General features: G+C 37.8%; 1 protein-coding gene and 1 pseudogene across 1 annotated transcript in view; both read left to right on the top strand.

Annotated features, from left to right (window-relative positions):
• Mroh9 (maestro heat like repeat family member 9) overlaps positions 1-27,187 on the top strand; it is a 49,307-nt gene that overhangs the window by 9,563 nt on the left and 12,557 nt on the right. Inside the window, exons 7-17 of the mRNA XM_090340466.1 lie at positions 435-539; positions 8,080-8,215; positions 10,139-10,260; positions 10,527-10,676; positions 13,772-13,926; positions 16,154-16,319; positions 17,341-17,483; positions 18,415-18,552; positions 20,271-20,391; positions 23,738-23,875; positions 26,614-26,790. Of these exons, the coding sequence (XP_090196592.1) occupies positions 435-539; positions 8,080-8,215; positions 10,139-10,260; positions 10,527-10,676; positions 13,772-13,926; positions 16,154-16,319; positions 17,341-17,483; positions 18,415-18,552; positions 20,271-20,391; positions 23,738-23,875; positions 26,614-26,790 (1,551 nt within the window). The remainder of the gene's footprint in view (positions 1-434; positions 540-8,079; positions 8,216-10,138; positions 10,261-10,526; positions 10,677-13,771; positions 13,927-16,153; positions 16,320-17,340; positions 17,484-18,414; positions 18,553-20,270; positions 20,392-23,737; positions 23,876-26,613; positions 26,791-27,187) is intronic.
• Positions 26,263-26,385, top strand: LOC150057788 (U5 spliceosomal RNA; annotated as a pseudogene).

Below are 27,187 nucleotides of genomic sequence, written 5' to 3'. Positions count from 1 at the left end.
ATATAGAAAAAAAGCCGGAAGTGGTGCTGAGGCTCAAGTGGTAGAGCTCTAGCCTTGAGAAAGTCCAAGGACAGTGCTCAGGCCCTGAGCTCAAGCCCAGGACTGGGAATAAATAAATAAATAAATAAATATTATAAAAAAAAAGAAAATGGTAGTTACGGTACCATTACATTATATCAAGCTTTTCATGATGCCTGACAAATGATCATTGTGATGAATATTAGTAATGTATGAATTCTAATTAATTTTAAACAGATGGAGTTACTACAGTAGATACAGTAGAATAATGGTTATTTGAGAGTTGCTGAGTTCTGAGATAAAGTTAGATAACTCATGGATTTTCTTAGGATCCAAGATTACTATAGCTGGAGAATAGAAGGGAATATTAAGTAATAAAAATACCACATTTCTAAGGAGACTTGTGATTTCAACAGGAAATGATGAACTGGATGAATGAAGACAATTTATATTTTCAAGAAAGAGTAATGGTGATCATCAGCAGGGTGTTGAGCTTTGCATCTAAGAAAGCGAGAGGACAGGTAAATCATAACCGCAATAATGCCACTGCCCCTGCAGAATGCATTTCTAAAGTGCTGCTTGGCATGATGGGGGATTTGAGAACACTAGACTGTCTGCTTGACATTATTCATGCTCATCAATGGAGATTGCTGAAAATGAGCCAATATTCTGTATGACTTTGATCCAATCAGATTCAAACAACTGATTCAGATGCATTATAGTTGAGAGTAACTGGGTTTCTCAAATAATTAGGATGCATTATGCTTTATAAAATTGGACATTGACCACAATGAATTTTACTTGAAACCTTACAAATTGTTCATCCTTTCTCCATTTTTTCCTCAAACATTCCAGACTATTACTTTTGTGTTAAATGTATGCAAGTAACTCAAGTATTTTTCCATAAAAAAAAATGGTAGAAGGAAGGTGTTGGATTAGAAATGTCCCACTGTTTTAACCCTGAGAATAGCCACCAAAGGTGATTATGGAGAGGGAAAAACCTTGCATATGGTCCCACAAAGAAGCCCACTCAGTGGGAATGTTAATCAGTGTCATATGTAGGGATCAGAGGCCTCTCTCTCCCTGATGGGTCGCAGTTCACATTGTGCAGGGGTCATAATAGAAAACAGGGCATAGTGCCTTGAGTGACATCTTCCTCAGCCTCCAAAGCCTGCCTCCTGGCTGCATGGATTGGCCTCAAATCCTCCAAGTTCAAATCTACCAAGTCACATGACTTCTGTAGCTGCCTCTCCCCACCAGGCAAGTGAACTGCTGGCAGAGGCAAAAAGCTCTGAAGGCTTACACGTGTGTGTGTGTGTGTGTGTGTGTGTGTGTGTGTGTGTGTGTGTGTGTGTTGACAAGCAAGTCCAAGGGTCCCAACTCGGGCCTGCAAAATCACATGACTTCCCCAGCCTCCCCTCTACCCTCCCTTGGGTAGAGCCTGAAAGCACCTAGTCCTAGCACCAACAGTGGCATCTGCCATATGATTGCTTCCACATAGGACTGAGGGCCCTAGATCCAAACTTTCTGATCAAGGACTTCCCTGGGAGGTGAAATAAGTATTGAGACCAATAGGCAAAAATAATAGAGCCCTCAGTTCTCTACCAGCCAGTTCAGAACTCAGTGTTGGGTCTGCTACACCCACTCTCTGATGTCTTTGGAGGTCACTCTGAGGCTTGGATGTTAGCAGTCTCTGAGACACAAACTTGGAAAACCTGTCCACCTACCCCACAGATGGTAAAGCACCCCGGTAGCAGATAACAGACATCTACAAGAGACTCTAGCTAGTTTAACTTATCAGGGCTGGGGACTGTGCCTAGTGCTCTGGACTGGAGGGCAAATTCTGGGCTACTGAGTCATCTCCTCAGCGTAGAGGAGAAAAACAGCAACCAACACCACCTCTACATTGTCCTGCTTGAACACTGAGAATGTTTAATTGAAAGAAAATAAGTGCTTAGACCGTTGAACCAACTACTCAGCCTCAGGTGCAACATTTTCAACACAGAAGCAGAACAGATATTAAAAAATAAGGCAACAGGACACTTCCAACCTCATTAATTATAAAATAGATGGGATACTAAATCAATTAAAAGTAAATATAACAATTGCTCAGTGAACTTTAAAAGGATGATAATGAACACACAAGTAAAATCAAATAAGAATTATATATGATGAACTCAATGAAGATATAGAAATTCTGAGAAAAGGTAAAATTTAAGATCTGGAAATGATAATCTCAACAAACCAAAAAATTAACCTCTGAGATACCATTAAAAAAATCATGAACATAGAAGAAATGCAAGCTAAAGTCAACACAGAGTCAATAAAATGATAGCAGAATATGTCTCAAATATTGAGAAAGATGTTATTCAGGTATAGGACAATTTTAGGATTACAAGTAGACAAGATGATAAAAGAAACTCCATGTCATATCATCATTTAAACATTAGGCTTATAAAACAAGGGAAGACGCTCCCTCCACTCCTCTTAACATAGTATTAGAATTCCTAGCCAGAGCAAAAAGGCAAGAAGCAAGCATAAAGGGGATCCAAATAGAAAAAAGGAAGTGAAACTTTCCCTCTTTGCAGATGACATGATTTTGTATTTAAAGAACCCAAAGATGCTTGAGCTGATTCAAAACTTTGGCGAGGTAGCATGCTATAAAATTAACCCTCAAAAATCAACTACCTTCCTATATGCCAACAATGAGAGGAATGAGGCAACCATCAGGAAAGCAACTCCTTTTGCAATAGCTCAAAAAAAACTAAAGTACCTAGGAATTAACTTAAGAATGTAAAGGACCTTTTTGATGAAAACTTTAAAACCCTGAAAAAGGAAATTAAAGCAGAACTGAGGAAATGGAAAAACCTCCCTTGCTCCTGGATTGGAAGAATCAACATCTTGAAAATGGCAATCTTGCCAAGGGCTATCTACAAATTCAATCCAATACCCATCAATATCCCAATGTCATTCTTTAAAGAATTAGAAGAGGCAATTCAAAATTTCATATGGAATAATAAAAGATGCCATATAGAAAAAAAATTCTGAGCAGAAAGAACAGCTCAGGAAGAATTTCAATACCAAACTTTAGACTCTACTACAGAGCTATAGTGACCCAAACAGCGTGGTACTGGAACAAGAACAGGCCTGAGGACAAATGGAATAGAATTGAGGACCCAGATATTAACCCACAGGCCTGTGTCCACCTAATCTTTGATAAGGGAGCCAAAAAAAATAGAATGGAAGAAAGACAGCCTCATCAACAAGTGGTGCTGGCAGTACTGGTTAAGCACCTTCAGAAAACTAAACTTGGATCCTTCTTTATCACCCTGCACCAGGATTAACTCCAAATGGATCAAAGACCTGGAGGTAAAAGCAGATAGACTGAAAATTTTACAAGAAGGAATAGGAGATACACTAAGCCTCCTTGGCACAGGTTGAAACTATCTTAATAAGGACCCAGAAACACAACAAATCAGAAAAAGTCTGAATAAGTGGGACTGCATTAAACTGCAGAGCTTCGGTATGGCAAAGGACATAGCAAATAAACTAGAAAGCCTACAGATTGGGAGAAGATCTTCACTAACCATACAACAGACAAAGGCCTCATATCTAAAATATATCAACAGCTCAAAAAATTGAATCACTCCAAAACTAATCTCCAAAGAAACAACCATCCCATTAAAATCTGGGCCAAAGACTTAAAGAGAGTCTTCTCTGAAGAAGAAACAAAAATGGCCTATAGACATATGAAGAAATGCTCAACATCTCTGGTCATAAAAGAAATGCAAATCAAAACAACTCTAAGATTCCACCTCACTCCAGTTAGAATGGCCATGATCAAGAAATCTAATAACAATAGATGCTGGCAGGGATGTGGCCCAGGAGGGATCACTACTACACTGTTGGTGGGAGTGCAAACTCATTCAACCACTATGGAAAGCAGTGTGGCAGTTCCTCAAAAGGCTAAACATAGAGCTCCCCTATGACCCAGCAGTTCCACTACTTGGCATTTACCCAACCATCCAGAAACAAGGGCATACTAAATCCACTAGCACAATGATGTTCATTGCAGCACTATTTACCATAGCAAAGATATGGAACCAACCCAGATGCCCCTCAATAGATGAGTGGATCAATAAGATGTGGTATTTGTACACAATGTAATTCTATGCTGCTGTCAGAAGAATGACATTGCCCCATTTGTAAGGAAATGGAAAGACTTAGAAAAAATCATATTAAGTGAAGTAAGCCAGACTCCAAGGAACATAGGCTCAATGGTTTCCCTCATTTGTCATAATTAGTAGAAACCTTGGGCTCTCCTAGCAGAGATTTACAATAGAGCAAAACCTAGACACATAAGGCCATATAGTATGATGCTAAATGAAAGGACCTCCAGGATAGAGAAACAGAAGTCATATAATGAGTGATTGTTGTCCTTAATGTACTCTCATCTCTCATCTCTTTTGCTGTCCCTTGGTTATCTCATATTGTTACAGTCTTTTACCTTGTTATCTAATATACTGTATATATGTTTATTTGTTTATTTGAAATAGGATAGGGAAGGGGCAGAAACAAGATGAGGGTTGGAGGTGAGGGAGGGAAATGGGGACCAAGACATGAGAAGGGATATCAATGTTTGTGAAGTAATGCACCTCCTGTCTGGTGGATATAATGTAACCCTTCTATTAATTACAATAAAAATAAATGAAAAAACAAGGGAAGAATAGTGAAAACCAGAAGGAAGAGAAAAGCAGAAAGTTGCCTATAAATGCAGCCTATTAAAATAGTAGCATATTTCTGAAAACAAACTTTAAAAGCAAAAAACGCATGAAATGAAGTATTTCAAGCCTAGCAAGTAAATAACCGCCAACTTGAATTGCTGTACCCCCAAATGCCATCCTTTTATAATTGAAGGATAAATGAAAAAAATACCCCCTGAAAGGGAATCCTACATACAGAAGGGAAAAATAAAAGAAGCCACAGGAAAGAATGAATGTCACTATGTAAGCAGATATGCAAAGAAAGGGTAAAGAAAACCAAGTTCTATAAAACCAGAAAAATGGCTGAGCTCTGGTGGCACGTGCCTGCAGTCCAAGCTATTCTGGTGGCTGAGCTCTGAGGATCTTGGTTCAGAGCCAGCCCAGTCAGGAAAGCATGAGACTCTTATCTCCAAGTAACCACCAGAAAACTGGAAGTGATGCTGTGGTTCAAAGCGGTAGAGCACTAGCCTTGAGCTGAAGAGCCCAGGGATGGCACCCAGGCCCCCAGAGTTCAAGCCCCACTACCAACAATATATATATATATATATAGAGAGAGAGATGTATATGTACATATAGATTTATATGTATACATATATGTGTATATATATACACAGATATAGTATATATACAAAATTAAAAGTGAAATAAAATCTAGGTTAGCCTTTTCTTAAAAATCTGATTTCTATTTTGTCCCCAAATCAGCTCGGAATATTGTACTATTTACAAATTACTTAAATTGAGGGATGCAGCCTATGATAGCCTTCATTCTTGCCTATTTCAGTGTCCAAAGGAGAGACTGTCTTGTTTAATTTTTCTGACTTAGAGTGTGTCACTCAACTTTTAATATGGCTTGAGGTTAATACAAATATCTGAAGGAGTATGGTTAGTACATATGTAACTATGTACATATATATACATATATACATATACATATATATCAAGTGAGGCTTAAGATTATTTCTGTCCAACGATTTGCCTGGAACTTCATCATGTTCTTTTATCTACTTTTGAGTATATATACATATATATATATATTCTCTCTCTCTCCATATATATATATATATATATATATATATATATATATATATATATATATAGTCTAATGAGCTGAACTCATAACCAGTAAGGTCTTTTGTAGTTTCATCTTCAGTCATCTTCCTTTTCTTTTTCTTATGCTGGAGTATGGGTCATTTTACCATAAATATAGCCCAGGTTTCAACTCTGAAAGAATAAATGTGCAAGTTCAAGTGTGCAGCAGAAGGACTTCCTACCTGTTAGTTGAGAGTCCCCAACTCTCCTGGGAGTGTTTGAAAAGCTAGGTAGAAAGGCCATATAGTAGGACGCTAAATGAAAGGATCTCTAAGATATAGAAACATAAGCCATATAATGAATGATTGTTGTTCTTAAGGTACTATGTTATCTCTCATCTCTTTTGCTTTCCCTTGGTTATCTCATATTGTTACAGTATCTCACTTTGTTACCTGATATATTGGATATATTTGTATTTGGTTATTTGAAATTGGATAGGAAATGGGGGAAAACAAGATGAGGGTTGGGGTGGGGGAGGGAAATGGGGACCAAGACATGTGAAAGGGTATCAATGTATGGGAATTAATGCACCATCTATCTGGCAAATATCATGTAACCCTCTATTAATTACAGTAAAAAATATATGAAAAAAAAAAAAGAAAAGCTAGGTAGACTACCCTGCTGTTCCCTCCTGCAATGTGCACTAAGTGCCACCAGGTGGAAGCACATGAGCACTTTTCAGAACACTGAAACAATCTAAAACCAACCTGGTAGTGTGTGTGTGTGTGTGTGTGTGTGTGTGTGTGTGTGTGTGTGTGTGTGTGTGTGTGTGTGTGTGTGTGTGTGTGTGTGTGTGTGTGTGTGTGTGTGTGTGTGTGTGTGTGTGTGTGTGTGTGTGTGTGTGTGTGTGTGTTGATGGCAGTACCAGAGCTTGAATTCAGGGTCAGGGATCAAGTGTTTCCCCTAAGCCACTGTGTTCAAGGCTAGTTCTCTACTACTTGAGCCACAGCTCCACTTTGCCTTGGCTTTTTGGTAGTTAATTGGAGATATAAATTTCATGAACTCTTCTTCCTGGACTGGCTTGTAATTATAGTCCTCAGATATCAACCTCCCAAGTAGCTAGGATTAAAAGCATATAAGCCATTGGCACCAGGCATAAGTTAGCTTTCATTTAAAATTTATGTCCTTTATTTATTTATTTATTTATTTATTTATTTATTTATTTATTTATTTTTGCTAGTCCTGGGGACTGAACTCAGGACCTGAGCATTGTCCATGGGCTTTCCTCAAGGCTACTGCTCTACCTCTTGAGCCACTGCACCATTTCCGGCTTTTTCTATAAATGTGAACCTGGATCTTCATGCATGCTAACAAGCTTTCTACCACTAGGCCAAACTCCCAGCCCCAAATTTATGTCCTTTATAAATGGTTATCAGTGTATCGGAAGATACATAAAACAAGACAGTAAAAATTAGTTTTAATGAATTGAAAACTAAGCTTCCCATAGATCTAACACACACACACACACACACACACACACACACACACACACACACAGATTTTTAAGGAAGCATATTTCTCTAGGAATAGAGAAATTGTAAAAGGAAAAAAAATTACACTTCACTGATTTATAGTTTTATGTAAAGGCTCTCACATACAAAAGTGGAACACTAAAAATTCTGGAAATCCACACACTTGTCTATTTCCCCCAGATCCTAGGATTTTGCTGCCCATAATTTGCAAATTAATATAAAGAATAGAAACTAGCATTAGTTGAATTACCATTGTTTTCAGGTGCTTTTCAGGGATTTTTCTGTTATGTTACCATCCCCATATTGGTAAATGTTACAAAATGGCATTTGTTTTATGAGCAAATTCAGAGTAACAGAGGCAAGATTTAAGTAAAGATGTTTCTTTCTTTCTTTCTTTTTGGCTAGTCATGGGGCTTGAACTTCGGGCCTGGGTGCTATCTCTGAGCTCCTCAGCTCAAGGCGACCACCCTACCCCTTGAGCCACTGCACTACTTCTGATTTTTTAGTGATTGGAGAAAAAGTCTCACAGACTTCAGTACTTTAGTGCCTGGGCTAGCTTTGAAATGGAATCCTCAGATCTCAGCCTCCAGAGTAGCTTGGATTACAGTCGTGAGCCACTGTGCCTGGATAAGTGAAGATGTTTTAAGCCATGAGGTCTACCCTCAAATACTGTTCTGCTAAGAGGAACATTTAAGGTTGACTATGCACAACAGTTTTCTCCTTTGTTTCTCCAATAGACAAGTGTGGATGCTCCATGTTTAGGTGTCCTGGCAGCAGAGCTGTCTCTCTTATGCTATCATACTGATCCATCAATTGTACAGCAAGCATCCTCGGGAATGTATTACCTTCTCAGCATTGCGAGGTGTCAGAATGGTAAGAATGGTTCTCCATGGGTTCTGAAAGCTACTAAGAATGTATCAATAATTATCTTATTGATGAGCCTCAGGACAATTTTATACCATGAATGCCTTAGTCCTACCTCAAGAGCTATAGCTTCAGTTTCTAAAATGTAGCTTAAAAATAGTTTGAGCATTGTCAAGAAAGTCTTTGCCATACAATCACTTCAAGAAATACTATACCCCAAACCTGGTAGGGATTCTTTGACGAGCATAGATTCAAAACTTCTCAACAAAGTTCTGGCCAATAGCAGGGGGGAGGAGAGGAGGGAAATGGAGACCATGACATGAGAAAGGGTATCAATATTTGTGAAGTAATGTACCTTTTATCTAGTGAATATAATGTAACCCTTCTATTAATTACAATAAAAATATGTGAAAAAAATTCTGGTCAACCAAATTTAACAACTAATCAAAAATATAATACACTATGGTCAGTCGGGATTCATCTCAGGGATACAAAGCTGATTCAACATACATAAATCAATAAATGTAATTTAACACATTAACAGAAGCAAGGATGAAAGCCACATGATCATCTCTACAGATGCAGACAAAGCTTTTCCAATTATGATAAAAAGCTCTGGAGAATCCATGAATCCATGGAACATATAACAAAGACTGTTTATGACAAACCTACAGTCAACATACTTAATGGTGAAACAACTAAAACTGTTCCTTCTAAAATCAGCAATGAGACATGGATGTCTGCTCTTTCCAATTCTCAATATAGTAATGGAAATTCAAGCAAGATCAATAAGGCAGGAGAAATACATAAAGGGAACTTAAATAGGGAAAAAGAAGGAAAACTATTTGAAGATGACATGATCTTATATTTAAAGGACTTAATAAACTCCTCCTGCAAGCTAGTAAGCTGATTAAAATCTTTGGTAAAGTAGAACTGTATAAAATCAACCCACAGGAATTAGTTGCTTTTCTGTGTACCACCAAGAAGATAGTGACTGAAAATGAGGAAAGATACCCCATTCGCAATAGTCTCAAAAAGAATAAAATACCTAGGAATTAATCAAGGATATGAAAGACCTCTACAATGGAAACTATTTTTTCATATATTTTTATTGCAATTAACAGAAGGGTTGCATTATTTTCACCACATAGAAGGTGCATTACTTCTCAAACATTGATACCCTTTCTCATGTCTTGGACCCCATTTCCCTACCCCCACCCCCAACCCTCATCTTATTCCCCCCCTTCCCTATCCTATTTCAAATAACCAAATAAGCATATATACAATATTCCAGATAACAAGGTAATATACTGCAACAATATGAGATTAACAAAGGGGCAACAAAAGAGATGAGAAATAACATAATAACAATCACACATTATAAAGCTCGTGTTTCCATATCCTAGAGGTCCTTTCCTATGTTCAGTTTTTAACTCTGGTAATATGTCTTACATGCATGTATACATACAAAAAATGACTAACTTGTTTACTTAGAATGTTATAGGTAAATATTTCTATTTAGCTTTGAACAAACAAAATTCTTTCACAACGACTTTTCCTGACATTCTTAATGTCTTATTCCTTAGGAATAAGACATTTTCAAAAATGTCTGCCACTTAGATCTCTAACCAATAAACCTCCCAATCATTTTTTCTTGTGCACTGAACAATCCATTTGATGGTCTAAATCTATTTGATAGCTGGTCAGCTTATTAAGATTACTTGTGTCCTTCATATTTCACAAGACCTCTTAAACACTTTATAAGTTCTTGGTGAGTGGGTATTTTATGTGACTAAGCTATGAACAGACTGCTAGGTAGTCAGAATACTTTAGGTATAGAGAATTAGGAAGGAAAAAGGAATTGGAAATAACAATGTCCTACATGGAAATCATGATCAATGAACATCCTGAAACTCTTTTCCTTTCATACAGGGGACATGGATACTGCGAAAGCCACCAAGAATTATGGGTCTGGAAGTAATGACTTTCTGCTTTCTCTGGATCTACAAGTCCTACCCCAAACCATGAATCAATACAAAACTAAAATTGCTCAGGTATCTTACCCTATTTTCCCCCCTGTGGTTTCTGCCTCATACATGTTATTACTCTTCATGGTGACTTATTTAAACAAAGCTTCCTAGGGTTTCTTTTATTGAACTTTGTCTCTGCCTTTCTAAGGAATTACACTATCGGAGTTCTCCCTTGAATCTACCATATTTCAGTTAACACAGTTGTATACACTTGCATCCCTCCCAACATTTAGTTGTCTTTTTTATGCTGGTGTATATGAGATCTGAGGTCATAGTTTTCTTGGTTTCAGAGTGTAGGACAACACTTACTGCCTTCCTTGCTCACCGACTTCGTATGGAGTCTCTTGAAGAAACTCTCTTTACCTGATTATAAAACTGCATCTGAGGCGGCAAACATGCTGAAGCTGACTCTGGAGTCTCATGCTCAGAAGGTCACTATGGTAAGTAAGATACTGCATAATGAATAAGACACCTTTTCTCTCTAAAGTGTTTTGCTAGATACCCACATCTTTTGTATATATTATTTGCCTTTGTTTATTATGCCATTTCAATAAGACTTCTGGCAAAATACTTCAAGCATATAGAAAAGTTTCACCTACCAAAATATTGTGCCATATTTGCCTTGCTTTAAATAAAAGAAGATAATAACACCAAGAGAGCATAGTTGTGATTGAAATCTCCTGCATATCATTAAAGGGATATAAGAGAAAAAATTCAATGACACTATATGCAGGGCTGACTACCTAATTTGTGGTGCCAACTGCAAAATGAGATGTAAAAAAAGGCAAAATACGCTTATAAAACTTTTTTCACCTTCTCTCTGTAGTCTTTCATTCTCATTACCCATTGTGTACTTATTTGTTATTAATGTCTTTATAAGTAAATTTCAAATACTATCATACACCTTGTTGGTCATATTTATATAGTATCATTCTAGTTGTAAGCATAAATATTTAATATTTAACTCATGCTATATTATTAAATAATGCAAATTTATCTTACAACTTATATATATATGCATATGTATATTTCATTCTTCCTAGAGGAGTGGAAACACTATACACAACTACCTCAACTGTCTTTTATTTCACTTCTTAACTTCACACAATCTGCTAACCTTATTTACCTTCATGGTGAGTAAGGAAATGCTGAAAAGAATTGATGGGTTTCTTCATCTATTTTGTGTTAGCTACACTAGAACTATAATGAATAGGGGTTCATTTCTTATAGTTCTGAAGGCTGTGAAATCCAAGAGGTCTCCACCTAGCAAAGGGCTATCTTAATGTATCATCTCAGGGCAAGAGAGATTGTAGCAAAGGGACCAAACTCATCCTTTGGTCATGGACTAATAACTAACTCACTCCTGTGGACTTGAAACATTAATCTAGTCATCAGGGTTTTCCCACATACAGAGGTGATGGTTCTGAGAGATGGTTTCAAATGCTGGGGACAAATTCTCGCTATAACTCTTTGCCTTTCCTCCTATGTCTCCTAGTTCCCTAAGTGTTGTAATTTCAGTAAGATGCCTAGAATTCACTCACTTTATTTTTTCACTGAAGTTCCTCACATCGCTGGAGTGCTATGTAAGACTGCAGGAGCCACAACGTACTCACACAAAAGTCCATTGTCTCCTGAGCATCACTGTCCCACTGGGGTTGGCTTATAAAACACACACCCAAAATCTCAAAATGGCAATGACAGTTCTAAACAAAGTTAGAGCAGCTTCTGAGCATTGATTCCTGTGCAAATACCTAAGGCACAGGCCCATGAATGCAGCCTTAATGGTAGCCTGTGGGCTGACTTCTCAGTTCCATCTCCTGACCCCAGTAATGAATTGTGACTAAAAGTAAGCTGGGTACGTATTTCAAATTCAAAGCAGGAAAGGAGACGTAACACTTCACTGGGAATTCTCAATTCTGCAACAGACAGGAACACTCTGCAGCGCAACCATAACCAGAGGGGAAACAGAGGCCCATAAACATCTCTTTGATAAACAGAAATCTCCTCCGACACAATAGGGAAAAACACTCAAAGGGAAGATGATGTCTTAGAGAAGAAGAGAAGCCAAACAGGAAACCAGACATATACAACTGTGTTATGGTACTTTAATAACCACAGAGAAACTGAACAACAAGTGGGATCTGTCCATTTAAACCACCCAAGAGTCCACAAATAATTTAAATCATTCCTTCCTTAAAGAATATATTTGAAAGTCAATTATTAAAAAAATACTGAACACTGCTAAAAAAATAGCCCTGAAAATTTTACTTGTAATACATCAAGTCCTTGGGAAATAAGAGACTGTCATTCCTCTAATTGTACTCCTAGCAACTCTTCTGGCTTATAATAGAGGTATGCTGCTTTTCAACAGAAAGACTATAGCACAAAGTATCTCTAATTCCTAGAGCAAAGCAGCCCATAAAGAAGAACAGTAGTAGCTGGGCGGGGTGGCTCATGCTTGTAATCACAGCTACTCAGGAGGCTGAGATCTGAGGGTCAAGGTTCAAAGCCAACCCCGGGCAAAAAGATTCTCATCTCCAATTAATCACTAGAAAATGGGAAGTGGGGCTGTGGCTCAAGGGTAGGGTTGTAGCTGAAGAGCTCAGGGACAGAGCTCAAGCCAGAGTTCAAGCCCTACCCAACCCAGAAAAAAAAATAAAGAACAGTAGAGCTAGGAGTTTGGCCTAGTGATAGAGTGCCTGCCTAACATTCACGAAGACCCAGATTCAATTCCTCAGTACCACATACATAGAAAAGAGCTGGAAGTGGTGCAGAGGCTCAAGTGGTAGAGCTCTAGCCTTGAGAAAGTCCAAGGACAGTGCTCAGGCCCTGAGCTCAAGCGCAGGACTGGCAAAAAAAAAAAAAAAAAAAAGAACAGTAGTTTATTATCTTGTTTTGAATTCATCTTGGGTAACAACTTTACAGGAACATCCTGGCCAGGAACATCCTGGCTGTTTAACACTTCTTTTCTTTTTGTTTTGTTGTATCATTGATTTAACATAAGTTCCAAGTATAGACAGAACTTTCCTTGTCCAAGAAGGAATAAAGAGAAAAATAACATAACATAAAATGTGTGAATCTTCAATTTTTTTGGCTCACTATATACCATTCTGAGTTATTCCCCTCACAGCTTTTAATGTATAGATTCTTTTAATCTATAGATTTAACTTTAATTTTTTAAAAATTGAAGTAAATGCTTCTATTGTGATTTTGTTCAATTGTTTGGGCTCCTTTGAAGATTTGAAATACAGAGTTTTCTTAACTAAGCTTGTCAATGTTTAATGAAATTTTACTTCTCAAGACATTTTTAAATGGGAATTTTAGCAGCATCTGTTAATACACAGCTCTATTCCTTATCTAAATAAACATCCTGTATTTTGTGATACACAGAACTATAATTTCTGCCAGTGCCTATTTGTGTGTTAATTGTTACACTGGTAGCAATTCTAAGAGAGACTGAAGTCTCAAGTTCAAGAAATGCTGTGGTTTCAAGATGACGTAAGACTCTGGTTGACCTGTGGAAACTCCCTTCCAGGTGTCGATGATCGTGGATACCATTTATCAGCAAATCCGTGGAGATTTTTCTCACACCATGAAACATGCTATGCTGAGGGTCATCACCTTGTTGACCCGCACTTCACCCAAGAAGGTCATCTTTCAACTCATGGACTACCCTCTCCCGGCAGACAAGTAAGGCTCCCCACTACTTAATCACAGGCGCCACTGCAGATGCGCAGGGATTGCCCCTTCCCCTGTCATAGTCAGGCCTGATTTACACTTTCTGAGACAGATCTATTTTTGTGGCCAAGAGGATGATTGTAAGGGTAAACAAGATCCCATGCAGAACTTCACACATTGTTTGACCCCCCAAAATCATGATCGGCATCACTATTATTTAACCACTGCTGTTGCATATCCTGTCAGAACAAACTCTCTTCGGAGAGGTAATGGATTCTCATTTTTAATTCGGTCCATTTGTGAACTTATTCATTTTTCTGGGGGAAAAAATCAAACATAGGACATGTTTATTCTTATTTAGGGAGGACAGACATAGTATTTTAACAATAAAATAAATATTTGAAAAATGGTACATATAGTTGGGAGTCTCCTCTTCCCCTTCAATCTCTACCCCAGAATCCAAGATCAAAAGACATAGTCAAGAAGAAGAAATGCTAATGTGTGCCTGAGGGCTAGTAGGACTATAATGGGTACACTATTACAGCTTAGAAAGTCCACCTCACTCTGTTTCAAGGTCGTCCATTGGAAAGGAAGGGATTACAACATTCTACTACAGAGGTAGGACAGGCTTCAAATCAAATCTAGGTTCCATCTGAACCCTGATCCTTACAATATCCGGCAAGTTTATTATTAAAGATCCTTGCTGCTTGATTTCCTCAGCTGTAAAATAGGAACATAGTCTTTTACTTAAGCTGTAAGATAATTAATGAGTTACTACCACTTCTGAAAGGGTACTGAAATCAACAAAGTTCTAAATGATTTATGTAGCTGCCTTTTTTTATCTGAAAGACTGTGAAGGGGAAGTTGGAACTCACAAAGAACTAAGAACTTTTACTAAGAACTTCATGAGATTCAAGTGTTTTCTCATTCAAGCATTGGGTGCCCATGTGTTTAAATTATCATGGTCCTCAAGTTTGTGGTAGTGGTTATTTTTGGAAGAAACATGCCTACATAAACATACAATAATAGTACAAACAGCATGTGATGTGGAAAATAGAGAATGACTACATGCTTAGAATTCACAATATAAAGAAGTTGCTAATGGGCCTTGCATGTGTGGGGTGGGAAATGATAGGATTTGGAGTCAAACTGAGAGAAGCACGAAAACATCTGATCTGCAAGTAGCTGTCAATAACAAGTAAGAAAATGCAAGAGAGCAAGAGAGCATGTGAGATTTGATGTGCATCGGGTCCTCAACACAGCGCCACAGATAAGAACAGTTAGGTAACAGGTTCTGCAGAGTTAGCTTACCCATTTTTTGCCAGTCCTGGGGCTTGATCTCAGGGCCTGGGCACCATCCTTGGACACATTTTGCTCAAGGCCACTTTCAGCTTTTTCTGTGTATGTGGTTCCTGGGAATCAAATCCAGAGCTTTGTGCATGTTAGACAAGCATGCTACCACTAGACCATGCTCCCAGCACAGCTTATCCATTTTTTTGAGGGGAGGACTCAGTCATGTGCAGTGGCATACACTGCCAAGTACTAGACAGAGAAACTAAAAATGAAAATATTGGGAATAGGGCTCAAGTATTTAAATGTCCTCCTAGGAAATCTAGGCACTGAGTTCATTCTTCAGTACTGTCAGATAGATGGATTGATACTGGATTTATGAGAAGACAGACAAAAGACAGAGCTAGGTAGGAAATAGGCAGATAGATAGATAGACGAATGGATAGCAGAAGATGGCAGGGCTATGATTACATCTGCTGCACTAATATGTGACATTTGACAAACTCCATGAATCTGAGTTCAGGTTATTTATTGGTTTCATTAGTGATTTTATTTATTTAAAGCTTAAAATTTTTTCTGCATTTTGTTGTGTGTAATTTTTAAGTATGTTACTACTCCAGTGTTAATTAACAAGGTCACAAAGTGGAGAAGCAGAGAGCACAGGGTACAGAAAATGGGTTAGTTCTTGACATTGAGCCGGAGAGATATTTAAATGGCAGCAGGAAATGAACTTAGTGACTTGAAAACCATATGCTGTACAAGATGTTATTCAAACGTTTGCCTTTTTCAAGGATGATACACTTAAGGAGTCATTTGGAAAGTGAACCTTGATTTGTTTCTGGGCTTTTGTACATTATCTTTCCTACATAACCATGCAAACGCACAACTTTTGTAACAAGTCTTAAATCACAAATATTTCCCCTAAGTTTGTGGCACTCTGTGTCCACAGCACGTTGAAACTGATGTGGGAAGCAGCAGGCTACGAGTCAAGTGTTGCCCCTCAGGTGCTGAATACAATCTTGTTGATACTCAAAGGAAAGCCTGGGGAAATGGAAGAAACACTGATGGAAAGAAGACGCTTCTCTTTGGATGCCACCAACATGATGCCTGTGGCGGTAAATGACACGATGGGTGCTTCTTCTCAGAGTTCTTTCCCTGGCCAGGAAATTTCTAGCTGTGTAAATTCAGTCCTAGTGACTGACACACATCTTTATGGTGGCCTATGCCCTGATCCTAGAGCCTCTAGTCTGTTCAAAGCCCAAGAACAAAGAAGAGTGGTATATATCAGAAGCAAAATAGAGTGTCGTGGATGCAGCCAAGGTTACAGGGGCGGCTTAGGTCATTTGGTCAAGGCAGACATCGTGACCGTGGCTGCATCTGTTCGTATTCAGAAGCTGCAGTTGTGTGAGGATGGAGCCTTATCTTTGCAAGACAGAAGAGGCAACAGCTCTGTAGAGATGACAACTTTCCTCTAGAGTGCTGATAGATGCAAACAGGCCAAAAAATCCGAATGAACTGAACAAGAGCAAAACATGGGAAGTGCCATTAGAGAGGGAGTCAGTAGACCATCGATCATACAGACTTTTGTAGTCAAGCAAGGTCCTAATTTCATTCATGTTCATCGTTGTTTACTTTCAATGACCAAATCACCCTTCCTGGAAATAAATGCAGATCTTACAGAAGAATAGAAAAAAATAAACTGGCACTCCTCCATAAATGTGAAGTATTGTGATGATGTGGGAATTGCAGGGTCTGTCAAATGACCTTTGAATGACCTGGCTCACCCCCTTTTAACTATCCTACTTTCTTGGGTTTAAGCACAGACAGAACCTGGGTGATTAGTATAACTATTCTTCAGGGCCAAATGTAAAGGAACCTTGGGATGCTGGTTTGGCTGGGAGAATGAGGGCTATTAATGAATTCTGAATCCCCTTATGAAGAATTTGGTACAATCTATTGATTCCCAGTTACCTTAGTGGTTGTTACTGAGTGGCTGAGTACATGTGAGTAACTCAGGCTCCCTTCATGGCTAAAGGACAGCAGAGAAGAACAGTTTGAGGGTTCTGCCCTTCTGAATATTAGGTCTGAATGGAGACATAGTTACCTTCTCTTATTACTCTTTTCCTTCCCTTATAGGCATCCCAGGCCCTGTGCACATTCCTGCCTGTGGGTTCTTACAAGAAAGCAGTGGCCCAGCTCTTCCCCCAGCTTCTGATGGGCCTCATGCTTCAGCTCTTCTACACCAGTCAGCTAAGAGTGCTACCACAGGACAGACCTCTGTGAGAAAACATTGCTTATTCATTCAGATTAAGTAAGATAAACATCCAGCCATTCCCTTGGGTTCCTGTGGGACTCTTTACAATCCAGTGCACTGAACATTCATGGACTATGGATTTTCTTTTCTCTAAAAACACAATATCTTCAGAAAAGTAAGTAGTCTGAGTGTCTGCCTACTTGCCTCTTCCTAAGGGCTTTGTGCAGCACAGAAAGAACTATGCTCCCTGACAGACCAAGGAGAGAGAGGTGAAAGGGAGCCTGAGGGCTAAAGCCAGACACATTCAGGCTCCACCACTGACTTATTCTCTGACAGGACCCTCTCAGGGTTAATGCACAATAAAATGGTGCATAAAAGTGTGTTGTGAACTAGAAAGCTGTGCTTTGGTTTTTAGGAGGTGATTTGCATGGGCCTACAGACTTAGGTTTTAGTCATTTTCTTTGGCCCATGAGAGTACAGTTTGTTTTGCTGCCTTAGAAGCAAAATCTCAATCAAACTGTTGGTCTTCTCTGGTGTGAATACCCACGTCAGACACATAGCTCTAAAGCATAAGTTCTATTAAAATGTACACAGACTCCCTGTCCTTTAAGCAGACATCCAACAAATCACCCCCAAATAAATAAGAAGTGGCTTATTTATCTGTGGTAAGCAAATTAACTCTGAACACATTGCAAATGCATCTGTGGCACATAAGGTAACTAACGAGTTCACCGTTAAATGATTAGCTCTATATCTGATTTCCTACACGTTAACCTCCTATCTCATATATCTCAAAGAACAGTAAAAAAAAACAAACAAAATACTTGATATGATCACTTCTCTGAAATAGTTATTTCTAAAACTTTATCCTGTCCAAAATAGTATGAAAAGGTAGGTGATGTGTATTTGCTAGGTAAAGTTCACCTCCTGTTTTTTTTTCTTTTCTGGGGCTTTAGTTTTGCCCGGGATGCCCTGAGAGTTTTGTTGAATTGCTCTGGACTACAAGAAGTGGACCTTGCTCTAAAAAAAAAGAATTGCTGGAACCAGTTTTCCCAAGTTCTGTTTCACCATCATGGGGTCTACCTCATTGCCAAGTAAGAAGAACATGTGTGTGGTTTGAGAAATACTCCTGGTCTCTAACCTACTTTCACTTTCCCTCAGCAGGCCATGTAGGAAAAAGCCAGCATCTACGCCAACTTGTAAATATCTTAATGGTCTGATTTCCGCTTGAGTTCTACTTCTTAATCATTTGACAAGGCTTTGTTTTGTGATACGCTGCCCTTTCCTGTCCACCTGCTGATGTAGATATCCAACTATCCAACCTCCATAGAACAGGGTTCTGCTGCATAAGAGGGTAATTTTGGAAAACATAAGAGAACATTCATTTTCCTTGTATTGGAAAGACAGTTTTCTAGTTATCCTTTCAGTAACTACCAAAGTTTAAATATAAAGAATAGAGTGTTGTTGTTGTTTTTTCTAATCAAGATTCAAGATACAATGACTTAGCCATACAACAGACAATTTGAAGTTGTGACTGACCCACAAAATACAGTCTTTATAGTCCGCAGGCTCTTACTCCTTTAAAAAATATCTTCCTACTTTACACGTTTCATGAATACCTCTTACTATTTAAAAATTGTACTACAACTCTGCCCTATAAAAAGATCTTAGTACTTTTAGATATTCTTTCTTGAAAGACCAAGAACCACTATATCATCTGAGAGGTAGAAATTCAGAATCTCATATTATCAAGTTCTCCATATAGTCTATATGGTTCGTTATGCCCACTGTAGTTTTAGAAAACCAACTTGGGGTCTTAAAAAATGGACTCTTTGTTGTTACATCCTCCCCAATTTCATTTCTAACAACCTAACCTGATCTAGGCCCATGGCCAGAACCAATGTGAGACCCATCTCTTACCTCAGAGTGTTTGGGAAATGGCTTTGTGAATCAGAGGTCACCATCTCTTTTCCTGAGTAGCCCCAAACTCTCTCAAACTCTCTTCTTCATTATACCATTCATAGAAAGAGCTTAGGGCAGGAGGTGTGCTTCAAAGTGGCAGAGTCCTTCACTTGCAAGGACAAGGACCTAAATTTAACCCCCTATATTGGAAAAAAGGAAGAACTTGATATAAATTCATGAAGTTGATACATGGCCTGTGCCATATCTTGCACTGAGTTTTAGATATTTCAGATATTTTTTTCTTCTCTCTTTGGTGGAATTCTGATGGAAGCTTGTACTAGAATAGTAAAGGATGAGAAAGATAAGTAAGAAGGGTAACATTAAGAAAAGAAATTATTTGATTGTTGTCCTTAATGTACTATTTTATCTTTCATTTCTTTTGCTGTCCCTTGGTTATCTCATATTGTTACAATATTTCACCTTGTTATCTGATATATTTTATATATTCTTAATTGGTTATTTGAAATCAGATAGGGAAGTGGGGGAATTAAGATGAGCGGGGCGGGGGAGGGAAATGGAGACCATGACATGAGAAAGGGTATCAATGTTTGTGAAGTAATGCACCTTGTATCTTGTGAATATAATGTAACATTTTATTAATTACAATAAAAATATATGGACAAAAAGAAAAGAAATTATTTCAGGAACCCAGCCATATCTAATTTCTCAGAGTATGTCCAGAATTCAGTGTGGCTTTAGTGAATTACAGATTAGGGAATATTAGAGAATATTGTTTCTTTTTAATTGGGGAGGTAACACGTATAAGGTAATGATGTCTCTATCGCTATCAGTATTTGCTAAAGCAGAACATATTTTATTCTTTGCTAAACCAGTACTTTGTTCTCTATAGAGCTCTCAGTGAACACAATTTCCCACAGTTTCCAGAAACCTTACATTATCTCTACAAGACCTCAGTGGAAGGTCCCAGAAGATCAGAAGACAGTATCATCACAATAATATTCCTCACTGAAGTAAGTTGTTTTTTATTTAAAATTTTTGCCAGTCCTAGGCCTGAGCTCAGGGCCTGAGCACTGTCCTTGGACTTTCTCAAGGCTAGAGCTCTACCACTTGAGGCTCAGGACCACTTCTGGCTTTTTTTTCTATGTATGTGGTACCGAGAAATCAAACCCCAGTCTTCGTGCATGCTAGGCAAGCACTCTACTACTAGGCTAAACTCCCGGCCCTTAAAGTAAGTTTTAATGGGAACATGTGAACAACATTTTTCTTTTCTTAAACTCTAGCCTCTCATCTGCCCCCACCCCAAAGAATATTTGTTCTTACCAAATTTAAGAGAATTAAAAATATCTAAGATTGAGGCAGAGGCTGGAGGTGAGGAAAAGCTGGATTATGGGTGTTTGCCCCTTCACATGGTCTGGGAGCAAGGTATAAATCTTCAGAAACATAAATTATTCTTATAATTCCAGTTCATATATTTCTATATGCTTATTAAAATGTCAGGGATAATTGAGTTTACCAAAGATAGCAGTACATCTGGGATTTATAGGATACATCACTCTATCATGAAGACTAAAAGGAAATTTCCCTGCTGTGCAAATACATAGTATTCAATGTACATATGTGAAAATGGAATCAGTTAACTTGCAGGACAGGGATGGATGGGGCCGTGAGCGATGATGAAAAGCTGATGTAGATCAAGATGCATTGTACTCATACATTACCAAGTTGAATGGAAACATCTTTGAACAATTACTTAAAGATTAAACACAAATATACACATACATACAAATAATAATAAAAATGGAATTTTCCAAATGACTAAAATGAAGGTGTTGGATCACACTGAAGTGCCTATGGTAAGGGCACAGTAGACTGAATGAACTGAGGATATCCTTTCACATACCAAAAACACAGATGATAGTTGGGCACCTGTTCTTCCTGCCTGGAAAAATCCTAGCTACTTGGAAAATTGAGATTGGGAGGACTGTGATTCAAGGCCAGCCTATGTTTTTGCTTTGGTTGTTTGAGTTTTGGGTGTTATATACTAAAAAATAAATAAAAATCTATGGCAAGAACAACTTAAGAGAGCATTTCCCTGGTTTTCTCCTAGGAATTTCCTACATTCAAATCTTTAAACCTTTAACCTTTTATGACTTTATTTTCTATATGGGGCAAAGAAAGGATCTAAATTTTATTCTTTGTATATAGATGTCCTGCTCTTCCAATTTCATGACAATTCTATTGATCCTTTCTCCATTCTGTAATCTCTGGGCTTTCTATTCTTTGTTGGTGGTGGTGATGGTCATGAGGCTGAACCTCTGGGCCTAGGTGTTTTCCCTGAGCTCTTCAGCTCAAAGCTACCACCCCACCCCTTGAGCAGCAGTGTTACTTTTGGTTTTGAGATAAGAGTCTCACAGACTTCCTTGCCAAGTCTGGTTTTGAAGCCTCCAGAGTACCTAGGATTACAGGCGTGAACCACCAGTGCTGGTGGGCTTTCTATTCTTGTTTTATTGATCTTTGTATTTATTTTCATGTCAGCATCATACTGTTTTGATTACATTTTTAGTAAGTGTTTTAAGTTAGGAAAGGTCATAGCTATATTCTTCTTTCACAAGATTATTATTCAGAACCATTTGTAGACCCATGTGAATTATTGGATTTTTTTCTGTTTCTGCAAAACATGCTATTAGAATATTGATTCTTAAGATTGCCCTAAATCTGTACTTGACAGTGGCTACTATGGACATTTTAGTATTGTAAATTCTTCTAATCCATCAACAGTGGATATCTTTCCATTTATATATGCCTTCTTCAAACTCATTCGTCAGTGTTTTCAACCTTATTATTTTACTTTGAAGTATCTACTGGAAATGAGATTCTTTTTTTGAATTTTTTAGGATATTTTGCTGTACATATTGAAATGAAACTGATTGCTATATGTTAATTTTATAACCTATAATTTATTTATTTTTTCAACAGCTTTTTAAATAAATTCTTTAGGGTTTCTGATGTATGTGCTCATGTCATCTGCAAATTTTACCTTTTCTATTCTGATTGAGATGTCTTTTGCTTCTTTCTTCTTGTCTATTTGCTTTGTTAAGGTTTGCCACACTCTTGAATAGAAGTGATGAGTGGATCAGTAGGCACAAACACCTGCTCTTGTTCCTGAACTTAGAATAAAAGCTTTCAAAATTCCATCACTGACTATACTGTGAAATGACAGTGTACTGAGGTATATTTCTTCCATATGTCATTTTGAGAGTCTTGAACATGAAAGAATATTGATTTTGTCAAATTATTTTCACACTTTGGAAATAGTCCTGTCCTTATTTCTCATTCTTTTATGTGATGAATCCATTTTTTAAAAAATTTCACCTATTGACCCGAGTATGGTGGCTCACTCCTATAATCCTAGCTACTCAGGAGGCTGAGATCTGATGATCAAGATTCAAAGCCAGCCTAGCACAAAATGGCCTGAGACACATATCTCCTATAGACACTTAACCTCTAGAAAATGGGAAGTGGGGCTTAGCTCAAGGGTAGGGCAGTAGCCATGAGCTGAAGAGCTTAGGGAGAGTGCCCAGGCCAAGTTCAAGCCCCATGACCCACAAAAAAAAATTCACATGTTGCACCATCCCTGAATGTTAGGGACATGGTATATGGTTTTACAGTAGACTGTTGGGTTTTGTTAGCTAGTACTTAGTTAAAAGTTTTAGCATTTAGGTTTTTAGAGATGTAGACTTATGATTTTTCTCTTCTTTCAGTGTCCTTATCTAACTTTGGCATGAAAGCAATGGTGTCTCATAAAATGCAATTGGAAATGTTTTGTACTCTTCAATGGTAGGGGGTTGGAGAGAGAGAGAGAGAATTCACATAGCATCTTCATTAATTCTGCTACAAACCAGATGGCGAGGAACATTCTGCTAGATCCAGATAGAACTGGATAGGCAAAAAAAAATCTCCATTTATCCCAGACCTTTATGGATATTTCTGTGTGGTGGAGGATCCAACAATGAGTAATTGCAATTAGACTGGGAATTTTGAAAACTAGTTGAGGTAGACATGCCTCATGGTTTAGGTTCAAGGCCCTAAGTGATATAGTCCTTTGAAACATAGGTAACATGAGACCCTATTGTCAAGAACTCCTCCAATCTGACCATAATCAAGTAGTTGTATAAGAGATTTCAATCAAATATATCCATTTATGAGTACAATCCATCTTGTTACCCCTTCCATCTATCACCCCATCTATCCTAACCCCACCCATCTCACATTACATATCTTCACTTTTAGGACAAGCAGAATCCATGCCATGATGAGCTGACTTCACTAGTTAACTTATTAATTGTTTTCTTTCAGCTGTTGAATAATTTCTTCAAGGACCCGTTCCCAGAAGAATTTTTGGTTCTCTTCAGAGACTGGGTTAATGATTCCAACCCTGAAGTGAGCAAACTGAGCCTTCAGAAAATCGCCAGCATGGCACCAGTTATAAATGAAGTATGTGTGTCTGGTTTCTGTCTCTCAGCACTACACAATTATATTTTGATATTGCTCAATGTTTTTGCGACCAACACTGTCCTTTGCAGTTTCTATAGAGCTAAAAACTATTTCAAATCATCATTATTTTTCAATTTGGAAACTGAGCAGAATAGAAGGGATGCAAATCAATATAAATGGCTTAATCATTTTGTAATATTTTCCATAAAATCTCGTGGCACTCAGAATGTATCATCTTGACCCTACACAAATGTACTTCTTATAGTCTAAACCATGTCTCTTCCAAAACATACCTGTATACTCACTACTTCTTTTTTTTCAGGTTTTCTAATCTTTATTATTTATACTTTTTTCAGTTCCATTTTCCTGGTATTCTTTTTTTCCATATATTTTTATTGTAATTAATAGAAGGGTTACATTATATTCACCAGATAGAGGGTGCATTACTTCACATACATTGATACCCTTTCTCATGTCTTGGTCCCCATTTCCCTTTCCCCACCCCCTTGTTCTCCCCCCTTCCCTATCCAGTTTCAAATAACTAAATACACATACATCCAATATATCAGATTGTTACAGTATATTCACTATCTCATAGCAAACAATCTAGCATTTTCTTCCATTTGTTTGGTTTTCTTCTGTCACCTCTACATATTCATGTATTTTTTTTTCATTTTTCAGTGATCTCTTTAAATCAATCTTCACTGAACATTCTGATCTCTAATGGCCTTATCCTTCTTCAAGACATACCAACAACAAACACTTAAGTAATATTTTGTATCAGTGATACTTAAAACATGGTTTTACTACCAACATCAAAATCATGTGGAAATAGATTAGAAGTACAATCTATTGGGTCCTATCCCCAGTTTATAGAATCAGCTATTCTGGGGTAGGACCTATCAATATGAGATGTTAAAAGTCCATGGATAACACTAATATAGTTGAGAATCACTGCCTTACAATGTTTCTCATTGTCCAGAGTGATGGAATTTCCACATGCCTCCCTGTTTTGTAATTTCAAATTACATACTGAGATCATAGATGTTTTATATAGTTACTGATTTAATAATTAATTTCTGCTAATCTGTTGAACATACTCTCTCAAAGCTGAAAGCCTATCAGGGAGATTCTTTTTTTTTGCATTCAGAATGGCATGAGCCATGGTCTTGTCTGCTTTCAGTCAAGCTAATGAAATGGTTAGCTGTGGACATTTATTTTAGTAAGCACTAAAATAGAAAGTTGCACTACTGTTAGTGCAGAGTCAACTTTCCAGTTAGACAAAAATATCATTGGGCACTGCTAAAATCTTTAACTCTACTTTTATCTTCCCCATATGTTATTGTTTTAAAAATAATTTTTATTCATTTCCTCTTTGAAAAAGTTATGTTTTTTTCTTTTTTGATGTGTTTTATTTTTGCTTTTCTTCACCTTCAACTGTCTTTGACTCTAATCTGCAACTGACTCCCATGATTTGATATTAGTTCTTCAGTCTATAAACATTCACTGCCCATCTGACTTAAAAGTCACACGCTCAGTAGTGTGCCGGTAAATATTCAGTAACCAGGTTTCTGGAAATGAGGCCAGTATTTCTAGTGTAATATTCCTACCATGGCTAATTGAAAACTTACATAAAGCCAGGCACCTGGGGTCCAACAGTTATAATCCCATTTACTTTGGGGACTAAGGTCTGAGGATAACAGTTGAAAGACAGCTGTTGGCAGGACAGTCGATGAGACTCTTAACTCCAATTAATCACCCCCCAAAAACAGATGTAGAGCTTTGGCTCAGGTGGAAGAGCACCAGCATTGACCAAAAAAGGTCAAGGTCAAGTGTCCAGGCCCTTAGCTTAAGCCTGATAACCAGCATACATGCAAGCAGCAACAACAACAAAAAGCTGATGTGAAGGGACTTCGCTGGGTTGGAGCTGGGTAAAAAAACATAGTAATGCATAATTTAATATCCCCAACATACAAATATGATACACACAAAAATCTCTTGGATGTTTAAAAGAGTAACAGGCAGCCAAAATATTAACTATATTTTCATGACTTAGAATGTATGTAACTTGAGTTTTTAATAATTAAAAAATTATTATATTGAAGCAGTTGTACAAAGAAGTTGCCATTCAACAAAGCAGTTTATCAGTACAATGCATCTTGATCTACGTAACCCCTTCTTTTAACATTCTCACCATCCCTTTCAACCTATCTCTTCCTTCACTTTTCTTAATTTTGTAGGACACACAGTAAATTATTGACTGCATGCTCCCCCAGCCACCCTTTTCTTCATTCTTTTACTTCCCTCCCCTCGATCCCAATCCACCTCATTTCCTGGTGTTTATTTTGTTGGACTTTGATTTAGCTGTTTTAAGAAATTACACTGCTATACTCTGGTTTCTCTTCAGATTGTATAAATCTTTTGCCTTTTACTAAAGATTTCTGTGAAGAAATTACACTGCTTCAGTTCTCTCTTGAACCTATCATTTGTGCATGCTTACATACCATTCAAAGTATTTACTTATATATTTATGAACCAACTCCAGCTTCCACATATGAGAGAAAACATGTAACCTTTGTCTCTCTGAGCCTGACATCACTTAACTTTCTAAAGCAGCCAGTTTACAAAATTTGCCACAATTTGACAAATGACTCTGGTGAGCCAGTGCTAGCACAGACTCACTTCAAGTCTCCTTCGATAAACTTCTAATCCCACCATTTTGCTCCTCTTATATGTAGATAGAAAGTGCCTGCAGTTTAATAACATCCATCCTGGATGCCTTCCTTTCCAAAGAGAAGACTGTGGTTATTCGGGCTTTACTTACCCTCCGAAGGCTTCTGGGAAGACTGGATAAGGTGACCTATTCCTCACTGTGTACCAGGATAGCTTCCAGCTACTGTCCTCTGATGGATCATGTGAGTTGTACAATTAGATGTGTGAGTCCATTAGATTTTTTTCTCTACAACTGAAGTCCCAGCTGAGGCAATGAATAAACCAATAGCTACAGACATTTTCTGCAAACATCTTTACTTGGGTGGGGGTGGGGGTGAAGGGGAGAGGGAGGAATATTAATATTTATCGGTATTGTTTTAAGTAAATCTAGAAAAGTTTGTTCACAAGAAGGGAGAAACAAAAAATAGTCGGTCCTTGGATAAAAGAGAAATTTTAACTTAGGTGCTATATATTGATTCTGGACTGGCTGGATTCAAATGCTGTTTTATGTATTCTCTATCCATCTTTTTATTAATGGGCATTTGTCTCTTTTATGTCATGTCTATTATAAATACTGTACAAGCAAAAATTTAAAATCAC

Source organism: Megascapheus bottae, chromosome 10, assembly GCF_031878675.1.
Source record: "Megascapheus bottae isolate mThoBot1 chromosome 10, mThoBot2.hap1, whole genome shotgun sequence".
Classification (NCBI taxonomy): Eukaryota; Metazoa; Chordata; class Mammalia; order Rodentia; family Geomyidae; genus Megascapheus; species Megascapheus bottae.
This window is presented reverse-complemented; position numbering and strand designations above follow the sequence as displayed.